Source organism: Mercenaria mercenaria, chromosome 14 (assembly GCF_021730395.1).
Source record: "Mercenaria mercenaria strain notata chromosome 14, MADL_Memer_1, whole genome shotgun sequence".
Classification (NCBI taxonomy): Eukaryota; Metazoa; Mollusca; class Bivalvia; order Venerida; family Veneridae; genus Mercenaria; species Mercenaria mercenaria.
In genome coordinates this window covers 49,304,626-49,326,092 of record NC_069374.1, presented here as the reverse complement: position 1 = coordinate 49,326,092, position 21,467 = coordinate 49,304,626, and the positions used below count along the sequence as shown (strand labels likewise).

General features: G+C 33.9%; 1 protein-coding gene across 1 annotated transcript in view; it reads left to right on the top strand.

The window, feature by feature from the left end:
• Window positions 1–7,110: 7,110 nt before the first annotated feature.
• Window positions 7,111–21,467, top strand: part of LOC123527515 (uncharacterized) — a 29,305-nt gene continuing 14,948 nt past the window's right edge. The window contains exon 1 of the mRNA XM_045307011.2: window positions 7,111–7,267. Within this exon, the coding sequence (XP_045162946.2) occupies window positions 7,162–7,267 (106 nt within the window). The 5' untranslated portion in view covers window positions 7,111–7,161. The remainder of the gene's footprint in view (window positions 7,268–21,467) is intronic.

Genomic DNA, 21,467 nt, shown 5'->3' with positions numbered 1-21,467 from the left:
CAACCAACCACTTTAGAATCATTTGACCCAGAACCTTCAATCACGATGATGGGAATTACAAAGTCGATGACCCTTAATGTTTCTGGGGTCACTTGACTTAAATGAAAGGTCACAGAGACATGAAGATGGAATAACTCTTTCTGCATCAATTACTTGAGCCAGAATATTGAAACTTCATAGGATGATTGGACATGCAAAGTAGATGACCCCTGTTGATGTTGGGCTCACTCGATCAAAGATCAAGGTCACAGGGGCCTGAACATGGAAAACGGTTTACTTGAGAACCATTTGACCCAGAATTTTGTAACTTCTTAGGGTGATTGAACATGCAAAGTAGATGATATCTATTGCAGCCAATCATTAGTGTCTCTTTGTCTTTCGCTCCTATCCTCTATCGACTTCTTGCCTATTACGACTATGCATTGGGGGACTAGGGATACAGGAGGGTATGTTGTAAATATTAATGTTTGATGATGGATGTTGGTCGGTCCGCAGACTAATCAGTTTCCAGATGATAACTAGACAATGCTTGACCCTAGGATCATGAGATCGGGAGATTTGTCACGACCAGCAGATGACCCCTATTGATTTTGAGTTCAGTAGGTCAAAGGTCAATATTACACTGACAATAGGACTTTTTTGCCAGAAAACTAGATTATGCTTTGGTCTAAGATTACATTTGATACGGAGGTCATTTAAGACTGGTGAATATAATATTATATAATCATTGATTTAAGGTCAATTACTTCATGCAAGTGTTCTACAAGCTCTTGTTATAATTAGAATCTCCAAACATCATATGATTATCAATTAGTCCATGACCTTTGCTCACATTTACTGTTATTTCCCTTGTTTTAGTAAAAGCAGTGTTTTCCATTGATTTGTATAAAAAATGCTTATATTTCAAAAAAGATTTTTAGCAAAATTAACCAAACCTCAAAAAATTTTCAATAAGCACACGAGTTTTGCTCATACATTATTTTATCCCATTTGACAGAGTTTTACCCTTTGATTTGGTAAAAGAAAAGTTGAAAATGCTTATTAATAAAAAGTTGTTTAACTAGAATCACTAAACTTAAGCTAATTGTTCATGCTCATTACCAGAAGTTGTCAACTGCTGCCCACATCAGTTCTCTTAGTGCTTTGATTAAAAATGCAGTTATGTTTCGCTTTTCATTTAGTAAGCAACATGCTTGTATCTCTCAATGCCTTTACATTTGAGCCGCGCCATGAGAAAACCAACATAGTGGGTTTGCGACCAGCATGGATCCAGACCAGCCTGCGCATCCGCGCAGTCTGGTCAGGATCCATGCTGTTCGCTAACAGTTTCTCTAATTGCAATAGGCTTTAAAAGCGAACAGCATGTATCCTGACCAGACTGCGCGGATGCGCAGGCTGGTCTGGATCCATGCTGGTCGCAAAGCCACTATGTTGGTTTTCTCATGGCACGGTACATTTGTGCTTTTTGTGAATAGTGTTTAGGCCTATACAGACGATAAATTAATAATATTCTAGTCTTAGAACATCATTTATCATACGTGTTTCTTATTGTTAAACTTCTAATATTGTATAAATGGACAGAATCAAGTAGAAATGCCGTGAGGTAGGTAAAAGTTTTTAGCTTGAAGCAGAGAATGATTAATAGAAATATTTACGACACCGTCGGTTGCCCTATTGTTTAACCGGGTGTTTTGATAATTCTTCTTCTCTTTTAGACACATGTTTTCGGATGACATAGTTTTAGAAGTAAAAGTTACGAAATAAACAATTTAAAACACACACACACAAAAAAAAAAAACAATCCGCAAAGCTTTATCCAATATATTAGTGGGGGATCTCATCTATATTCTATTTGACAAAACAAATAAATAATACTTCTTTTAAACATGTTTTATATTGTCTGCATAGCGTGCAAACATACCATACATAATATTGACTGTCTGATTTGAGGTCTGCGTTTGTTTAAACGTTCGCATTCGATTATAATTCATATGATACAGACGTTTTATTAATATGACATCAGGGCTCTAAAACTTTTTAAATCAGGTCTGTATCTGAAACAAATCAATTTCACGATTCTGTATGCATATCTTTCAAGTTCGCTGTCTGCGAAAAGTGAGACAGAACTACATGTTATAAGTTTTGGTGAAAACTCTTTAATTTTTGTCGTCATTATTTGTCGTCATTCAAATACTGTTCCCAATCACCATGCAATGTTATTTCTTTTACAAGGTATATTTATAGTGCGTAACATTTTCTTCGCTTTAATATGCCTAAAAAATGTCTAAAAGAAAGCGGTATGACAAATTGATATTATCTAATTTGGCTGTGACTAAATACAGATTTGCATGCATATGATATATTACAGACTCCAGTATATACCGAATTAACTAAATTTGAACGAAAATATCTTAAATGTATATATTTTGTAACCATGGTGGTACTAACCCTAACCTTTAGTAATTTTATTATGCATTTTATACATCAAATGCGTGCGGACAGACAAACAATGAGTAATTTTACCGTGCTCTCCAATGGATAATAATTCCGCACATGCACAGAACGGCTGCAACAACTCTGCAATGAAGATCCATCTAATTTTACTACGAATGGTGAGTTTATTTATCAGAGCCAGTCATTAAGATTTATATCTATACCGAAACGTTCTGTGTGTCATTTTTTCTTTTTGATAAAATATCTTCTATTTCTGACTTAAGAACAACTTTGAATAGTAATGATCATTGTTTTCCTGTTAAAGCAAAAGAAAAAAACACAGTGGCTGCCTATTTTGTAATTACTCGTTAAAAGTGCTAGTTTTGCAGTAAAAAGCAATGACAAAATGTATTTATCCAGTATGACAGGCAGCATCCCAAAAATGCAAGAGTCCTCGTTGTCCACACCAGACATAATTTACATATAAGTTTGTGATATGAGCTGCGCCATGTGAAATCCAACATAGTGCGTTTGCGACCAGCATGTATCCAGACCAGTCTTCGCATCCGCGCAGTATGGTCAGGATCCATGCTATTCGCTAACAGTTTCTCTAATTGCAATAGGCTTTGAAAGCGAACAGCATGGATCCTGACCAGACTGCACAGATGCACAGGCTGGTCTGGATCCATGCTGGTCGCAAACGCACTATGTTGGTTTTCCCATGGCGCGGCTCATATATTTTCCTGAGAAGTTGTATAGTGAAGAGTAAAACGTTTATTATACATCATGACCAGATAAGATTTTCTTAAACACGAGTGTAAGGGTAAAAAAATAAGTAAAAATGTGTGTGGGAGTTTCAGTTATTTTCTGAACCAAGAGTTTCGTTCAAAACATTGCAGATAGCAAAATTATGTAACTTTTTGAACAGATGACCAAAAATATTAAATATTAATTCAACTACAAAGTTGAAACAGCTGAAATAGATTTTTCATAATGACTGGGCCATAAGAATAATAAACACGTCACAATAACGATGTCGACTATTTGTTGTATGTTTTTGTTTTTAAATTACGTCCTAGTTTTGCATTTGTTTCCCGCATTTAATTCCTATATATGTACAATGCATGTATATATTAATTGAAAAATAAGGTAAACTGAAACTGTATATAAACAAATCTAAAAAAAAAGTTAAAATTGACTAGGTACAATGTTCTTTTTTTTTTGCTCCCAGAGGAAAGCACGTGAGTGGTGGGGCATACACGTACTGTCCTGCCCGTCCTCAGGATAGTTCTAGTTATAGTATTGAAGGGAACATTATCCAAACTGTATAACTATGAACTTGCTCATGTTATCAGATATATATGTACCATGTCAGGATTAGAACATATAACTCTTTCACATTTTACAAAACGCAATACACTTAAGTCTTGCCCAGATACATCAGGCAATCTACCCCGATTTACATAAATGTATAAATGCAAAAAGAAAATGTGCATATTATCAAGTCGTTTCTATGCCATGCCCGATTCAAGCGATATTGCCCCCAATCCCTACACCAACCCCGTTATAATATTAAAAACATGATTTGCGGTAACGAATGTCAACGGCCCTAGCCCAAAACAAAAACAAACAAAAAAAAAGAAAAGAAATATATTTCTAATTCGTGAACTTGTCAGAAAAAGCAATCCAGTACAATTTTCAAGGACACGACTAGGCAAGTTACACGACAAAAAAATCCATTTCACCATCCGTTTGGCGGACATCACTGAGTCAACGTACGCCAAATAGGAAAATATAGCGACAAACAGTAGAAAGTTCGTTCACCAGATACATGGTTTTTGTTTTCAATACAACGTAATTCTCTTTTATTAAATCAAATAGCTGATTCACTGTCTAATTGATCTATGATCTGGCATATTAACATTATGCTATGAAGCCAACAGAACCTTAAATATAGGATTTTCTTGATCCCATGTCAGTACCTGAGTCTTTAACGACAACATAGGTTTTAGAGCAGCCACGGAATTTTGCCCGGCCCTCTCAGAATCTGTACCCGCTATAAAACTGTAAACTGGCCATTTTATCCAAACCAAAATGAAAAAGAAGAATCAGTGGCGATACACATATTTTTCTTATGGTAATTATAGTATCACGATTAACAGTTTAGTCCTCTTACTTGAAGAATTGTAAGAACTTAGATTACACGCCTGCCAAGATGAGTTATTTGCAAATGTGTATGGCAGGTGCAACTTAAGGATCACGTAAGTAATTGCCTTTCTCTTATTTAGTGTTTTCTCTAAATCAGAAATTGCGGAGAACAGGTTTGTACTGGTACAGAGTTAGGTTAACTGCCCGCCGTATAATAACTGAAATGTTGTTGAAAATCGGCGTCAAACTCAAAACAAACAAACAAACAAAAAACTGATACATTGACCAATATAGGAAAATAATCAGTGTATTTAGATTTTCTGATAAAAGTATCATTTTTTATACGAATACGGTGTTTTATAATTACGGCTGTCAAGACATTCCCCCAACGGCGTTATGCTGCCCTGATTGCATGCAAAGTACTTAATTATCGGAGAAAATAAATTGAGTTATCATTCTTGCATGAGAGATAAGTTCCGCTCTCATTATGTAGAAAAAATAATATCTACTGCATATTTGTTGCAGTACAAATAAATCGTCCCTTTACTATATTTTGTCAAGTGCCATTTCACAGGAACTCGTTCATTTTTTCTGACAAGTCTATTTATTTTTTTCATCAAAGAGACATACATTCACCTGTAACACACCGTTAAAGTGTCATAATAATTAATGGTGAAGTGAGACATGAAAAAGATATTCTGATAAATATAAACAATTATGAAATACAATTTTTTTTCGGTGCGTGTCATAAATACTAAGGTCAATACACAAATATTTGCGTTAACTGGTTCTTATTTGTTGGTGATACTTTTCGTAAATTATATCAGCCACAAGTTCACGGATATAGCCATTGCTGCACGCGTGCAGTTTTTTTCTAGCCTTTTAACCTTTAGCCTGCTGCCGGCATATGTGTCTGCCTTTGCGACCAGTGCAGACCAAGATCAGCCTGCACATCCGTGCAGGCTGATCATGGTCTGCACTGTTCGCTATTCAGTCAGTAAATTTTCAGTGAACACCCCTTTGAATAATAAATGGTACTGCCCAAATTGAATGATAGACCAGTCCATTTTAGAAATTTAGCAAGGTAAAGGTTAATCAAACTGTTTGAAATAAAATATATCAGACGAAATGTCCGAACCCTTTCTAATCACAAAATGTCACATGAGCTAAAGAGCATTAAACATTTTGAAAACAAATGAGTTTTAATTTTAAAAGTTTTGATATTCATTTTTCAGTTTTATGACAATGCAAGTTCTTGAAAATCAACATACTAAACAAAGATTCTATAAATCCGGCGTAGTTTTAAATCACATGATAAGTGTTCTGGCTTAGACAACATTCAAACACACCACAGCTTAGTAAAATCGCCAACTGTTTTCCACAAGATTGTCGGATGGCTTTCGTTGACGGTGCACCCATTATTATATAAGTTTTCAATAAAAGTTTAAACGGCAGTTGACCTAGAAACTCTGACAAATGACAAATCTTTCCAGCGCCTTTATTCTTTGCAATGTGTGAATGTTTAGTGCCAGTTATCAATTTGTCTTTGGAAGTAATAATGATTAAAGGGGATCGGTGGTCTAGTGATTGATGCATCGACTGCACAACCATGAAGAGGTAAGTTTGACACTAGCAATAGTTTTACTAAAAAGCGGACGCAGCAGTGACTCGAATATAATCGCCATGAGTTCATCACAGTAACGTTTATATATATTAGCGTTAACGTCACACATTATATTTTTCAATCGGAAACATCGCGGCCCCTAACGGTTTCAGGATGATAAAATGTGGTGACAATTTGGTTCTTATACCTACGTTTGGCTTTAGATATTTAGGTGGCTATTACTTCAAATTTCAGGCACACCGACTTGACAAGGTTAATGAATGTCGTAGTGTATCAGGTATGATTGAATGTGACTGAATGTGATTCAGTTGTACTGCTTTCTCACAGGAAATAAGGTTTCTTTTATCACGGTATCACTAACCATGGTCACACATATGAAGTTCCAATGCGGTCCATTTCCATATGTGTTTGTACCACAAGCGTTCATACACAAATTATGCATGTGTGTAAGTTTAAAAGTACTTATAATAAGTCATTAACACCTTAGCTGACTTTAAGCAGAATGTAACAAACACACGATTCCACAATGAAGGTGTATTGTTCAAATGAGGGAGTGGTTTCCGCCACGTAATTTTACGCACAAATTATGAAAGTGTAAACATTGCGCCTTTGTCCAAGAACACGTAACTCCGCGGTGCCTGAAATGGTCCTGTAAAAAGAAACGTTCGGCAAACGTCATGTTGGTTATAAGATCAAAAATGCATTGGAATACGCTTAAAAGTGTAGAAACACCCACCCTTATTTTGCAACAGACGACAGGCCGAAAGATAACCCTTGCTTACCTGTAGACTTCAGCATATTAGCGTTGTGTTACCAATTGTTATGTGCAGAAACATGTAACATCAACGCGCGCGAACGTGAAAGAACGTACAGTACTACGCTATCGTATAAAAGCGTTTTTGCAACCGACGTGAGACGACAGCGCGCCGAGAAGGAGAAAGAGTCAGATAGGCAATATGAGGGCGCTACTTTGTGCAGCTCTTGTTTTCCTATGGGCTCAGTGCATTCATGGCTTTGCATTTTCTCCAGGCTCGTACAGGGAAGCGCGACAAAACTATTACGGTAAGAATCATTTAGTTGCTGTTACTTTTTTCTTTATTTAGTAATTAAGAAATCTGAAATAGCAAGCATAAAATGGTACAAAAATAAATATCTTTTTAAAAGCAGCAGAGTAAAATAGAGGTCGTTAAAGGAGAATTGTTGTCTAATGCACGCAAAATTTAAACTATTTTGTTTTTTGTTAGGAATATGTGGCCATAAGGTAAAGAAGTGCATTACTCTAATATAGAAATCATAAATTAACAACAAAACATGAAAGTGTATTATAAAGATATCTTAGTCTCACATATTCTTAAAATGGCACTGAAAAGCGTAACCGCCATGTTATATTCCTGTAATTCTATTTGATATTATTATTTTTCTCGTTATTTTGAATAAAAAAGGTTCTTCTATATATTTTCATAACAGATAAGGGATATGCTTTGATTAAGTGATGAATAAATCGTTTAGCTGACGCAGATGTCATCTTCTCTGACATGTTATTGGAGGATTATTATATTTTTATTTTTCTTCTACAATAAAATCATAATAGTCTCATTACCAGGTGTCGCTGCGCAAGTGCATAACATTAACGTATCAATCTTTTGAATAAATTCCTATTTTTTTTCACTGTGAAATGTGTCAAAATGATTTGCGTAGAAAATATTTAGTCAATAGCTACGTTCCATGTATAATAGATTTTAATATTCATGATTACATTTTAAAAGTTGTCAATCATTTTGTAACATTAATTTCATTTTCCATATGCTCTGTTAGAGATTTATGTAACTTACAGGGATAAACAGACCCAGTATACAATATTAGACCCATTTTGCAATTGAAAAAGAAAATGTGTGACCAGCCTGCACCTTTAACATGGTTCTATAAACTAAAATAATAAAAATAATATCAAAAAAGGCTAAATTTTTTTTAAGACTTTTTCTGTTGCAATATAATTTTATGTTCTAAATTTGCATATGATAAAAATCGGAGTAGCTTCTATGTAACAATCTGAACCAAAAGCTAAATTTTGAAACTGTGTTTAGGGTTTTAATTCATTTATTTCCAGCCACGATAGGCCTACACATAGGATGGTTATTATATTTTTTCAGACGAATCTTGTTTTTTTTTTAAAGAATTTCAGCTTAAATAAAATTATAAATTAAGTACCAATCTTAAATGAATATAATACGAGTAAAATAATACTTATCTCATACCATATTCAAAATATCTTTATGGAGCAAACAAGATAGAAAAATCTCATTCAAAAACACCAAAAGCAAAATCTAACTAGCGTCTACAGCTCTAAGTAAACACATAGTCTAACAATTAAGTGTAACATGTTAAAAGTTTTTATTAAATCTGTTACAATTACTGTATACCAAAACTGATTACCACCTTTAATAATTTATTTTATTCGTATTTATTAATTAAGGTAGCTCTATCCTATACAATTAAAGTAAAATATTTACATGCATCTAAACGACAATGATTACAGTCAAAAGAAAATTTAAAAATTATTGAAATATATGACTTATGACGCTCTGACGTAATAACTGTGACGTACTAACGCTGATTTTGTCGCAGAATATCATTGCAGTCAGTTCCAGCTCCTTTGTGTAAAAGGAAAACAAATTAGCCTGCCTTAAAATCTATTACTAATGCAGAAATGATAATTCATAACGATTTCTCATTCGCGAAGTCAGATTTCTTAGAAAATTGCCATTAATACTAAAGGGTATGATAAACACGAAATGCTCTTATTTGTCTGATTTATTTTTAAAATGTATTAACTTTTGTGGTAAATATGCGCATAGTTACATTGTTTGGGTAGACAGAATGTGGTAGGGTTGGTCTGGTTTAACAGCGGTGTAGATTACAAGTTTTTGGTTGTCGAACCCATACTTGTTGTGCTCGAATCAGACTCTTCCCTCGCCTGCTCTGCCTGCACGTCGTCGCTTTGGTGGAACGGTGCCCTAATTAACATTTTCAACATTTTGAGAAAACCAATCTTAAAGTTTTATATAACTGTATATACCTCATTACAAGAATACCTCATTACAAAATGAAAACGATTTACAAAAATCCATATGCTCCGGCTATTTTATAGAGTCTAACTAAAATTCTTAAATATTTTACTTTAATTTTCTACTAATGGACTTTGGAGAACAAATATCTAAAAGATATATATAATAGTATTTACCATTGGTCGCAAAATCATTCAATTTTTATAATATACCATTAGGATTGCGTTTCAAGGTTTTTTTTTCTCATAGTTTGACTTTAGCTCAGCAAACCTACGTTCACCTATAGACTGGTGACTATCACAGACTATGAAATTGCGATTCATATAAGTCATGTGTTAATATATACTGTATGTTTGGAAGCAGTGTCAACCTATCTTCAATACATGGGTAAATTTAGCAGCAATCGTGTATGATAAGTATTTTTTGTTTATTATGAAATGTAGTTATGGACCCATTATAACATTTTATAATATAATAATTATGCCTATTATAATTAAATAGCTCGGTCTGGGATGCACGCAGAGTAAAATAGAGGTCGTTGAAGTGTGATCCATCCTTGCAAAATCCACTAGAGCCGCATACAAAATCCCAAATCTAGCTACTGTTGTAATTACTCCTTTTTTTATACCTGTATTTTTTTTTGTTTGATGTTAAATTGTTAAAATGGCCGGAAAAGAGTGAAATTTTTGTATGCGCTATTTATAGAACTGTATAAGGTATGCATATCAAATGAAAGTAGTCCGGCAACAAGATTATTTTCCTGCCTCTTCATTTCTACTTGCGAAATCAAGCTGTATTTTGACAGAATTTATATAGGTATATGATAAAACGTTTAATTGTATACTGGCTTTAGACCAAAGTTACTTTTACTATATATTCTATATAGACACTGGTCGCTATTGCATTTTTGTATGCATTCCAAACCCTCTAAAATACCTGAATTTAACAGACCGGCTCTTTTTCGTTTCATTTTGAACTAAATAACATGCGTATGAGGACATTCTCTAGATGACCGCAAACAGGCAAACTGACCCTATCCAAAGTCATGTTATGCATATTTTGACATTCTCATTCTGTCAGACTTTACATGTACCTACTATTTAACACCTCTTCTATTCAATCATGCAGTTATTGCAGGTCTTTCACTCAAAATTCACCAATATTCACTATCAAACAGAGGAACTATTTTCCGCGTAACCACTTCCTTATTGTGGTCAATCAAGGGCATATCACTGTGGTCTTGCGCCGTACGGCGTCTCGATATTCTTCGGCATACTTCGGAAGATAAGCACCTGAATTCCCATCGTTACAGTAGAGTGCCAAAATCACACACGTAGAATAGATCTGTAGAAAAGGATAATTGTCACCACGGAAAAATTGATTTACATGAAAATTTTTAACAGCATATAAAACACGTGTAATACTCAATAAAACGATTGTCTATTTACTGATATATGCAGTGAATTTCAGCAAAAGATCTGCATAAGGGTCTACGTTGACTTCTTGACAGCTCAGCGACTTAAAAAACGCATCATTTTCAAAGAACTGTTACATATCTTCATTTAAATGCATTAACAATATCCCAGTACTGAAATTTCACAAGAATATGTTTAACAAAGTTTTCAGCAATTGTTTACTTTTATTTCTTTACAAATAAATATCTATTCGTACTGGAAAGAATGATAAAACATATATCGGACAGGCAAATTGTTGGTAAAGATGTTTTCCGTTAACCAGATACCTATAAGGTTTGTTGATATGCTATTTAACCTTAACTTTTGTTGCAGAGTTTTAAATAAATATGTAAATAAAAAAAAATTGTTGAATAATCTACAAAATTGCTTCTTTTTAAATCATTTTTTACCATCAACAGCAGTATCGAGCAATCAGCGTCATTATCTTGTCTGTTGGGGTGGAACAAATATGCATGCGCGCGACTTTTCAGGCGGGGTTCAGTGGATGTTTTGCTTCACGGTTGTCGAGATTTTTTGACATTTTATTTGTTTTCCATCATGTTTTTTTGTAGTTTTCACCTTTCTGTACGATATGCATGAGTCGTGCGGATATATATGGAAACATAATATCAATTTATCACATGTTTGACGTCGCGGGAGTGTAATAAAGCCATTGAATAAAAATGTTAATACACTTAACAAATAATCAAGGCCTTTGAGTTGTTTGTTTATCGTCTGATTTACCACGGTTAAGAGTTCAGATGCGTAAGAATTGAACCACGAGGGCATTAGCCCGAGTGGTTAAATACTGAAGCATCTGAACGATGAACCGTGGTTAATTAGACGATAAATAACAAGAAGGTCTTGATTGTTTTCATTCTGACATGCTCATTGATATATTTTAATAGATATTATACTGGACTTCGTTTACGCGAGGAGTAATATATCGGACGTCATGCGGCAATATGACGTCATAACTGACGTCATAATGCTCTCTTACCGGTCCGCGCGTCAACCGTTGTTTATCGCAGAATATATAGAGCTTGATTTTCTTCTTTGTTTAACTGGAAATCAAATCGAGCCATGTTAGAATAGTGTAATAAAGCTTTGACGTCGACGTCATTTATAGTACAGGAGACGTTGATAAAATTGATTTGTTTATATAGTAAAAGAAAGTCGAACTTTTAATGTTTCGACAAGAAAGGCTAACATGTGATAAATAGAATATTACATTTGTGACTTTCCATATTGAATTTATTAAACTCGTTGAATAAAATTAATAAAATGTTCGGCACATGTGGCCTCGCATTTTATTATTTTATTCAACTCGTTTAATAAATTCAATATGAAAAGACACTCATGTAATATCCTCTTTATATTGTTCGTGCCTTCTTTAACTGTACTAAATATTTGACCGCTAAACGTTGTGCACAATAATTCAAATAAACAGGTCGAGGGTTCAAACTCCGATCAGAGTTTTTGTTTAACCTCTCGCCTGCAGTCGGCAAATTGTTCAGCCTTTTGAAACCAGTGCATACCAAGATCAACCCGAACATCCATGCCGGCTGATCTTGGTCTGAACGAACTGTTCGCTATTTAAACAGTAATTTTCAGTTTACACCCTCAGTTCGAATAATGAACGGTACTGCCCAAAATGATTTTTTTAATTAGAAATTTAGCAAGGTAAATGGAAATGTGTAAGTGGGATCATTAAATATCTAGAATATGCGTTTACAATTAAGAATGCAAGAAACTCATTCATGGCTAAAAATATTTAAATAAAAAAAATTAAAAAAATTAAAAGTATCATCAAGGCAATACTTTAAAGAAAAAAAAGCAGTGCAAAAATAGCAGAACGAATTAAGTTTTATTACTTTAATAAAAGTTACAAACATTTAATAGGTAACGGATTTCACTTAAAAGCATTTTAGTGACAGTGAATGCAAAATATTTGACATGAGGATGGTCGCTTAAATTATGACAGTCAGAACATCTACCTTTTTCCAGCCAGTTTACCAACGTTGCATCTTTCTAAACCTAAACAAAGAGAATTTTTAGCAATATTTTTTTTTTTTTTTTTTTTTTTGGTGTGGGCGGTGTTGTTTTCGTTAAAAGAAATGCATTTCATTCAGCCTAACATTGAGTTAAGCAATACACCTGTAAAATTTTCAAAAAAAAGGATAAGAAGTCAAATAATATCAATCTAATGAATTCCGCAAACGTGTCAATCTTTATAAGAGCAATTTTTAGCATATTTGTTATCGATATTTTATATAAGGTCCGTTTTACTTGAATACTGTAAGAGATTTACACATTTGCACAGTGTACATTTTTAATCATTTTAAGAAGGTCAAAAGCCCTGACTATTCTTATAATTCATTATATTTTTATAATGTTTTGTGCGTTTCCCAATGTCCAACATGTCTAAAATGCAATTTGCAAATTGCCCAATGTACCGACGAGCGTCGGCATTGCTGTTTTTGTTTTCACATGTGATCAATTTTAATTACGTTCTGTTTTCAAGAATACGTCATCTATATATTATGGCGCTCAGCAAACACGAATGGTAACAATAAACAAGAAATATCTTTAAAAATGATGGTCGGCGTATTGTAATAAGGAAAGAAGTTTATGAATTTTTCATCTAACATTCACCTTTCATCTAACATTTTTCAAATTGCAAAACTAAACACCGCACTTTAACAATTTAAATGGTTCTCTTTTAATTTTTCGCAAAGGTTTCGTAGGGCTGCAATTTTGTTTCGTTTATCCTTAGACGAATAATTACAGCAGTAGTTTGATGAAGATTCATGAAGCGGTTCATGAGAAGAGATCATTAAACGTGTTTATATTTTTAGCTAAATTGGTCCCTATCCCCATTTGTAACAAAATAGCAGGAGACCTTACGATATTGTTACACATCGAGTTTGATAAAAATCCATTACAGTTTAGTGGTTAATGCGAAGAAAGGCATATCTACTTTTAGCTATAGTGGTCCCTAATAGGGCCCAAGTTCCTATATAAATAAATTTGGAAGAGGACCTTAAAATGATGCTCCAGACCAAATATGACAAAGATCCACCAAGCTGTTCATGAGACGCTGTATAAAGGCATTTCTAGTTTTAGCTCTAGCAGCCTCTAAAAGGGGTTAAATGTCCCAGCTGAACAAAGTTGGCTGCGGGCCTAATAAAGATGCTACAAATCAAGTTTGATTAGAATACATGAGAAAAAATCAATTAAAGGATTTGTTTATTTATTATTTTTATCTATTTCTAAAATAGGCCAACTGATCCCGCTTTAACAAATGCATATTCGCTATTCATGAATCTTTGGACAATGACGTCACACCTATAAAAAAAGTGAAGGTCAAGCAAAACGTACAATTGTAATTTTTTCAATATTTCTGTTTCATAAGCAAACTTTGACCGTAGTCATATCACATAGATAAACTGTATGCATCGTACCTTCATTTCAGTGTAATGAGATTCAGTCATTATATAGCATATATATAATAAAACAGATTTCAACTGAGTTCAATATTTGCATACCATACTAAAGAAAAATATTCATATATAATAAATCAGTTAAATAATTTATAACAAATATATCAAAGCAAACAAGTACTCATTTTAATATGCAATCTGAATAAGTCACAAAAGCAAGAAACCTTTTTATATACAGACGACAATTGTAACAAGGAAAATCTTTAAAAAGCACTTCACTACATAAAAGACTCTTATCACACCCTTACTCAACAATTACTTTTATTTGCAATCAGGTTACATAATAGTAACAACATGATTAAATAAATTCTTCAGACTGTGGGAGTGTATTACAATAGATATATGGTATTCAAAAATATTTCGGGCAGACAAGGTGTTATACAATATTTAAAATACAATATATATATATGGGGACAGTGGTATTCTTTTACTTCATCTACATAGAGGAAAAATAACTAAAGCAACGAAGTTAATCAAATTTGGTTGTAAGGTAACGTTGTCAAGTATATTTATTTAGTTTTATTTCTTCTTTTTTTCATCGTAGATGCTAGCTATTTACTGAGTAATAGTAATGTAAATTCCATTAATGGCTACGTTTATATTGTAAGTATTTATAATGGTGTACAGTTAATCTTATAGAAAATATAGTCTCTTGTAATTCTGAATTCTTTGAAACATGATGGGACTTTAATAGATTGCGGAATTTAAATCTCCAAAGGGTCTTTAACAAAATCTCTATAGCGTGGGAAAATAATCTAATAACTTTCGGTCTAGCACGGAAAGCACGACTTTCTGGTTTTCGTGGGAGTGGCCATACCTGGATTTATAATTATTGAATTTTTTTTTTAACTGAATGGATAGTTTTGATTGGCCAATTTCGTGTGTTGCCATGCAACGGTCTTAGGAAAGATAATTTATTCGGAAAGGGGTTCAGTGTGTAAATAAGTGGACATTGGATTAATGTGTCACGTCTGCGTGCGGGATGTATACAGGAAAAGGTAACTCGTTATATATTTATATTATTATGCCAGTTCATTTACCAGACTTTGCAAGAACGGAACACAATTTAGAATCTAGAAACTTTTAAATTCATTTATCTTCTAAAATATTTCATTATTAGTCGCGTCATAAACGTAATATTTGTAAGCAGATGTGCCGATTCCAAAGAGAATAGTTCCTTAAACTTCGGTACATTGGGTCTTTTATAATACTTTTTGGGAATAAAACGGGCTCTCGCTAGCTTAAAGAGGGGACATTTGAACAGGTAATGAAATTCTCGCCGATTTCATTCAACAAACACAAAGTGCACTTCCTGTCTTCATGTGGGACGTAGGAGTTGTGCCATCGTCCTGTTTCAACAGGTAGTTTATGGTTACCAGTTCTGAAGTGAAATAGCGAAAGACGCAAGTGGCTAGGCAATATGGTTAAGTAAGGTTCAAGTTTAACTTCAGTTTTAAAGATTCTATAATTGATGCCTTTTGACGAGTTTGTAAGTTGGCTATTCCATTTTTGTAGAAATTGGTCAAGAAGGGTACGCTTTACAGTTTTATCAATATATTTATGGTTGATTGTGTTTTGTTGTATCCAAATGTATGCGTTTCCCGTTGAGTTCAGAATATCTCTGACAAATTTAAGCCATTTAAAATTAGCGTTGGAATTTAACATATTGTCATAACAGATTTTAGATATCTTATTTTGGTTTCCAGAAATTAGTTTACTCCAGAATTTAATAACCCTACTTTTAATAATGATTTCTAATGGGTATCTACCAAGTTCACCATACAACATGTAAAGTGGGGTACTCTTTTTACTCTTTGTTATTTTTCGAAGAAAATCGGTATGTACCTTTTCGATTATATCTAAATTTTCGAATCCCCAGACCTCACAGTTATATGTAAGAATTGGTAATATCATTTGGTAAAACAGTTTTAATTGGATGTCAATTGGCAAGTCGATATTAAATATTTTTGTATATAGAATGTGCATGGCTTTATTTGCTTGGGTAGAGATCAGTTTTCTAGCATTAAGAAAGCTTCCAGAAGATGAAAATAGGACCGCCAGGTATTTGTATTCTTTTACAACCTCGATAGGTTCTCCATTTAGGGAAAACTTAAATCGGTCTGGTTTGTTTGTTCCAAATACTATTATTTTAGTTTTGCTCATATTGACTGTTAATTTCCACGTTTGGCAGTAGTCGTAAAAATCATTTAGTAAGTTTTGAAACATCTCGGGATTTTCGCTTATAATTACCGTGTCATCGGCGTAAAGTAAAATAAACAATTTTAGGTACTGGTTAATATCCGTGCCTGGACGCTCTATTGTGATTCCAGTATTGTTTAGGGCTAGATGGGATTCTAAGTCATTGAGATAGATAGAAAAGAGGATAGGGGACAAATTTTCACCCTGTCTAACCCCGCACTGGCTTTTAAAAAATGGTGAAATATCATTATTTACCGAAATGCAAGACTTAATATCGGCATACATGTTAAAGATAACCTGAAACAGTTTCCCATCGATGCCGGTTTTAAGTAGCTTACTCCAAAGGCCCACCCTCCAAACTTTGTCGAAGGCTACCGAAAAATCGATGAACGAACAAAAAAGTTTTTTCTTTTGTGCCCTAAGCTTGTCTATAATATATTTCAATGTGAAAATATGGTCAGATGTCGAATACTTAGATCTAAAACCTGCTTGATTTTCATTTAATGCGTTATTTATGAGGAGAAACTTATTTATACGTTCATTTAAAATGGCAGTAAACAGTTTTCCTAAACAGCTTAAGATAGTGATAGGTCTGTAATTTTCTGGACTGAGGGGGGATCCTTTCTTTTTATAAATTGGTGTAATTGTTCCTATTAACCAGCTATCAGGAAGAATACCAGAGTCAAATATTTTATTGAAATAATCGCAGTATATTGGGGCCATGATATGTTCAGTGCTCTTTAAGTATTCATTGTATATATAATCCTGTGGTGATGCTGCCTTTGCATTGTTACATTTACCGATCATTTTACTAACTTCATCTATAGAAATTTTACTGTTAAGAACATCATCGTTTTGTTGTAAGTTTATGTCGAAATCAGTATTTTCGTTTTGTTCATCGTTACAATCAACATTAATATTCTTATAGTGCTCAAAAAAGTATTGGATATCCGGCACTTTGTTCGGCCCAGTTTGGGTATTGAAGCTGTTCAAAACCTTCCAAAAATCTTTCGGACGGTTTGAGTGCATATGCCTAAGTTTACGTTCATTTCTTGTTTTGTGCTTCCGAATAAAGGTATTCATTGTTTGTTTATAAGCTTTACTTGCTCGATTTAATTCGCGCTTATATAGGTCAGTCTTGTGCAAATTAAATTTCTTTCTCGCGGTGTTATATCTAAGCCTATATTTATTACAGAGAGGCCCGAACCAGGGCTTGTTAGTGTTTTTCTGACAATTAATTGAGGTTGAAATTTTATGTGGAAAAGTGATATTAGCCGAGTCATTGAACAGTTCCGCAATACTTTCTGATACTTCATTTATTTTAGATTTAGACACATTTGTAGGCAAATTTGACACCATATTTTTTATATGATTTATTTTGTCAGCTTGTAAGTTTTCAATAAACTCATTTTGTAGGTTACCCTGCCATTTAGGTCGTTTTGGGATCGACTTTTGCTTAACCTTGCTTTGGGACAGGGGTACATTTACCATTAAGTTAAGGGGACATTTAATACAAAGTGAAAGAAGAGCGTGCCCATCAGAAAACAACATATCAGTATCCAGCACTTCAAAATTTGTGAAATATTTAAAACAATTTCCTGTAGCTACAATATAATCTATAGTAGAGGTATCTCTAAATGTAAATTTTCCCATTACACGATCGTTGCCAATGCGTCCATTAACAATAAAAAAAAGTTATTGCATTTGCATATATAATTCTAAAAATTTTAGACCCGGCGCATTTGTCTTGGTATCTTTTGATGATCTTTTTAATGGAATATTCTCACTAGTCAGATAATCTGTAGAATTAAAATCGCGCATAAACTCATCGTCTAAATCAAAATGTTTTTCAAGAAAATCATCAAAAACTACATAATCAGGAAAATTCGCAGTATGTCCATTGGCATCGCCGAGTATAATACAATATTTATAACTACTATATTTAACAGTAACTTCATTTTCAAAATTAAAAAATTCGTCTTCATTATAAAAACGAGATTGTTGTGGGGGATAAATAAAGCCCCGAGTATCAAATCGTCATCAAAGTTACTCATGTGATACGCAGACCGTATTCAGCTCTTTCTTTAATTTGATATATGTTGGTATTTGAACAGGTTTTTATCATATTTATTAAACTTACTTATCATTTTGAGATATATCAATATTCTTGCTAAATATACTGAGTTAGCTTTAAAACTGTGAACAGCGTCGTTTAGGATAAACGCTTTGTCTACATTTCACTCAGCGTAGCACAATCAACAGAGTGAAAGAAATTGACACTCTCGTCCAATCAGACAGAGTGTTGCATAAATCTTCCATTTTGATAAATTATCTATAATGCGTTATCAAGTAGTTTGATTTGCAAACTGAAGTCACGTGGCATAGGTAACGAAAACGAATTTAGACGGCGTCGCCGAAAAAAGTATTTGTTTGGTCAAATATGTAAACATTTGTAAAATGTAACTGAAAAACAGACGTCGGCTGTGTGTGCTATTTTCAGAAGTAAACTTCGAGGTTATAATTAATGAAATTGTTTGTATTTACATGTAAATAGTTGATATTACCAGAAGAAATAACATTTAAATGACCCATGTTGACACAAAATTTCTTTGATGTTGATGGCTACATGTTAGTTATTTACCGGCAGACCGGCAGATAAATAATGGATGTGTTTGGTTCAGTGTCCAAGGACAATGACATTTGAGCCGCGCTATGAGAAAACCAACACAGTGGCTTTGCGACCAACATGGATCCAGACCAGCCTGCGCATCCGTGCAGTCTGGTCAGGATTTATGCTGTTCGCTTTCAAAGCCTATTGCAATTAACTGTTAGCGAATAGCATGGATCCTGACCAGACTGCTCGGATGCGAAGGCTGGTCTGGACCCAAACTGGTCGCAAACGCACTATGTTGGTTTTCTCATGGCGCGGCTTGATTATAAGATATTTTATTAACCTTACATCTTGATTAACGTAACCATAGACTTGACAAATAATTTTACAGAATGATAAACTGGCTGTTTATTTTCTGTTCCATTGTAATCATAAATTTTATACTGTGTCATTATCTTTTCGTTCGTCCATTTGTCTGTCTATCCAGCAGTCACATAAGATAGACCTTTTGTCAAGAGCTTTTTGTTTTAATAAAAAAAAAACTTGACTTAAAGATGATAGATTATTCAGAGAATATAACTTTTCTTCAGTCAAATTTTAATAAAACAAAAACATTGCGCCTATAGCAACAAATAACAAATACTTGGTAAAGTCTTGCCGAGAATGAATTTGCGATTCTACTAATCTAGGGATAACGCATGCAATTTAATAAAGTAATAAGTTCCAAACTGCGGTTTTTCGTAGAATAACCCTTGTTTTGTGTTCTTATGCGTAAATATGATATATTATATTACGAAGACCGAAGGCCTGAATGATATATTGTTTCGCAATCTCGATATCGACATTATGGATAAAATCCCGTTTTCCGGTATAAACCACTAATAAACGCCCGTTCCCGTTTTCACGGTGAGGGGGGTATCGGCCATTACGCTACATGGCGGTAGTGTTTAGATTATCCTTTTTTAAAGTTTTAAACAAAGAAAATGAATAAAAAAGTATTGCAGATTATCATCAAACATTGTTGTAATTAAGATATAGCAAAAATATCCTCAAAGTTTACTTTATTTTTGAAATTTTATCTTTTATTCTACACTGCCGCTTCCGTGGCTCGATACCGAAGGTGTGAAATTATTTGCATTTTTCAAGATAAACAGATTATTTTTGCAAAAAAATGTTGCCGAAGTCGTAGAATAGTATTTCCATTGTGAGAAAGTAAGATCTTTCATAAATTCTTATCTTCTGGCAAAAATAATCGCTCATATTGTACACGGTCTTTATATCGGTTAATCTCGCCGACCCCCCCCCCCACGACCCTATGTGCGGAAATACCGGAAAACGGGACACCCCCCCCCCCCCCCCCCCCCCCTTGACCCTATGTGCGGAGATACCGGAAAACGGGATTTATCAATAATGTCGATATGGTCAATAAGAACGAAAAACTCTTGTTATTCTAGTATGTTAAAACACGGTTGTGATGTAATCCTTTGTTAGTTTTGTCCATTATATAGGTTATTGTACCGACACCGTTCTATACACGTGATTATTTTTCTATACCTGTCCATTATTAACCTGTAACTGTCCATTTTTAAAATAATGGATACTTTAAGAATGGACAGGTACAGGTTAATAATGGACAGGTATAGTAACAACCTTGTACGTTGAGAGGTGTGAGTTCATTAACCTAAGAAATTCGAAAGTTTCGAAATATAAACTGTAACGTTTTACAGAACTTGTAACTGCAATAAAAAAACTGAAGAGGGACGTATGACTTTAACCCAAATCGCCCCACAAATTATCAGTCAAATGAAAATCAAACAATGTGCCAAAAGTAATTACAGAATGTTAGTTTAAATCTTCAACCGTTAGAAAGTAATAAAGTCCTCTTTGTGTACTCGTAAATCGCAATAGAAAAGTATCACAGATATACACCTGGTATGGCATTTTCAGTCAAAAATAGATGAAAATAGGCAACGTAATGTAAAAACAAGAGCTGTCGGAGTACATCAACGCTTGACTATTCAACAGCCTTGTCAATTGAATGAATATTAAAGTCGAAAAGGGGGTATAATTTTGTAAAATTGCAAAAAGGGTTATTGAACCTGTACAATGCATATCAGCTCATGACAATGGACAAATGTGCAAGTTTCAATCCATTCCCATTAGTGGGTACTGAGATACCAGCTTGCATACAAAAATTTAACCAACAACTGTTTAGTCGAAAAACTGGCATACTTTTGTAAAAAAGTAGAGTTATGGAACATGAGCACTGCATGTCAGATTATCACAATGAACAAGTGTGTGACGTTTCAATCCATTTTCATTAGTAGGTACTGAAATACCAGCTTACATATAAAACCTTAATTAAAAAATTATACAAAATAGAGTTATGGAACCCGTGCAGTGTAAGTCAATTTATCACAGTGAATATGT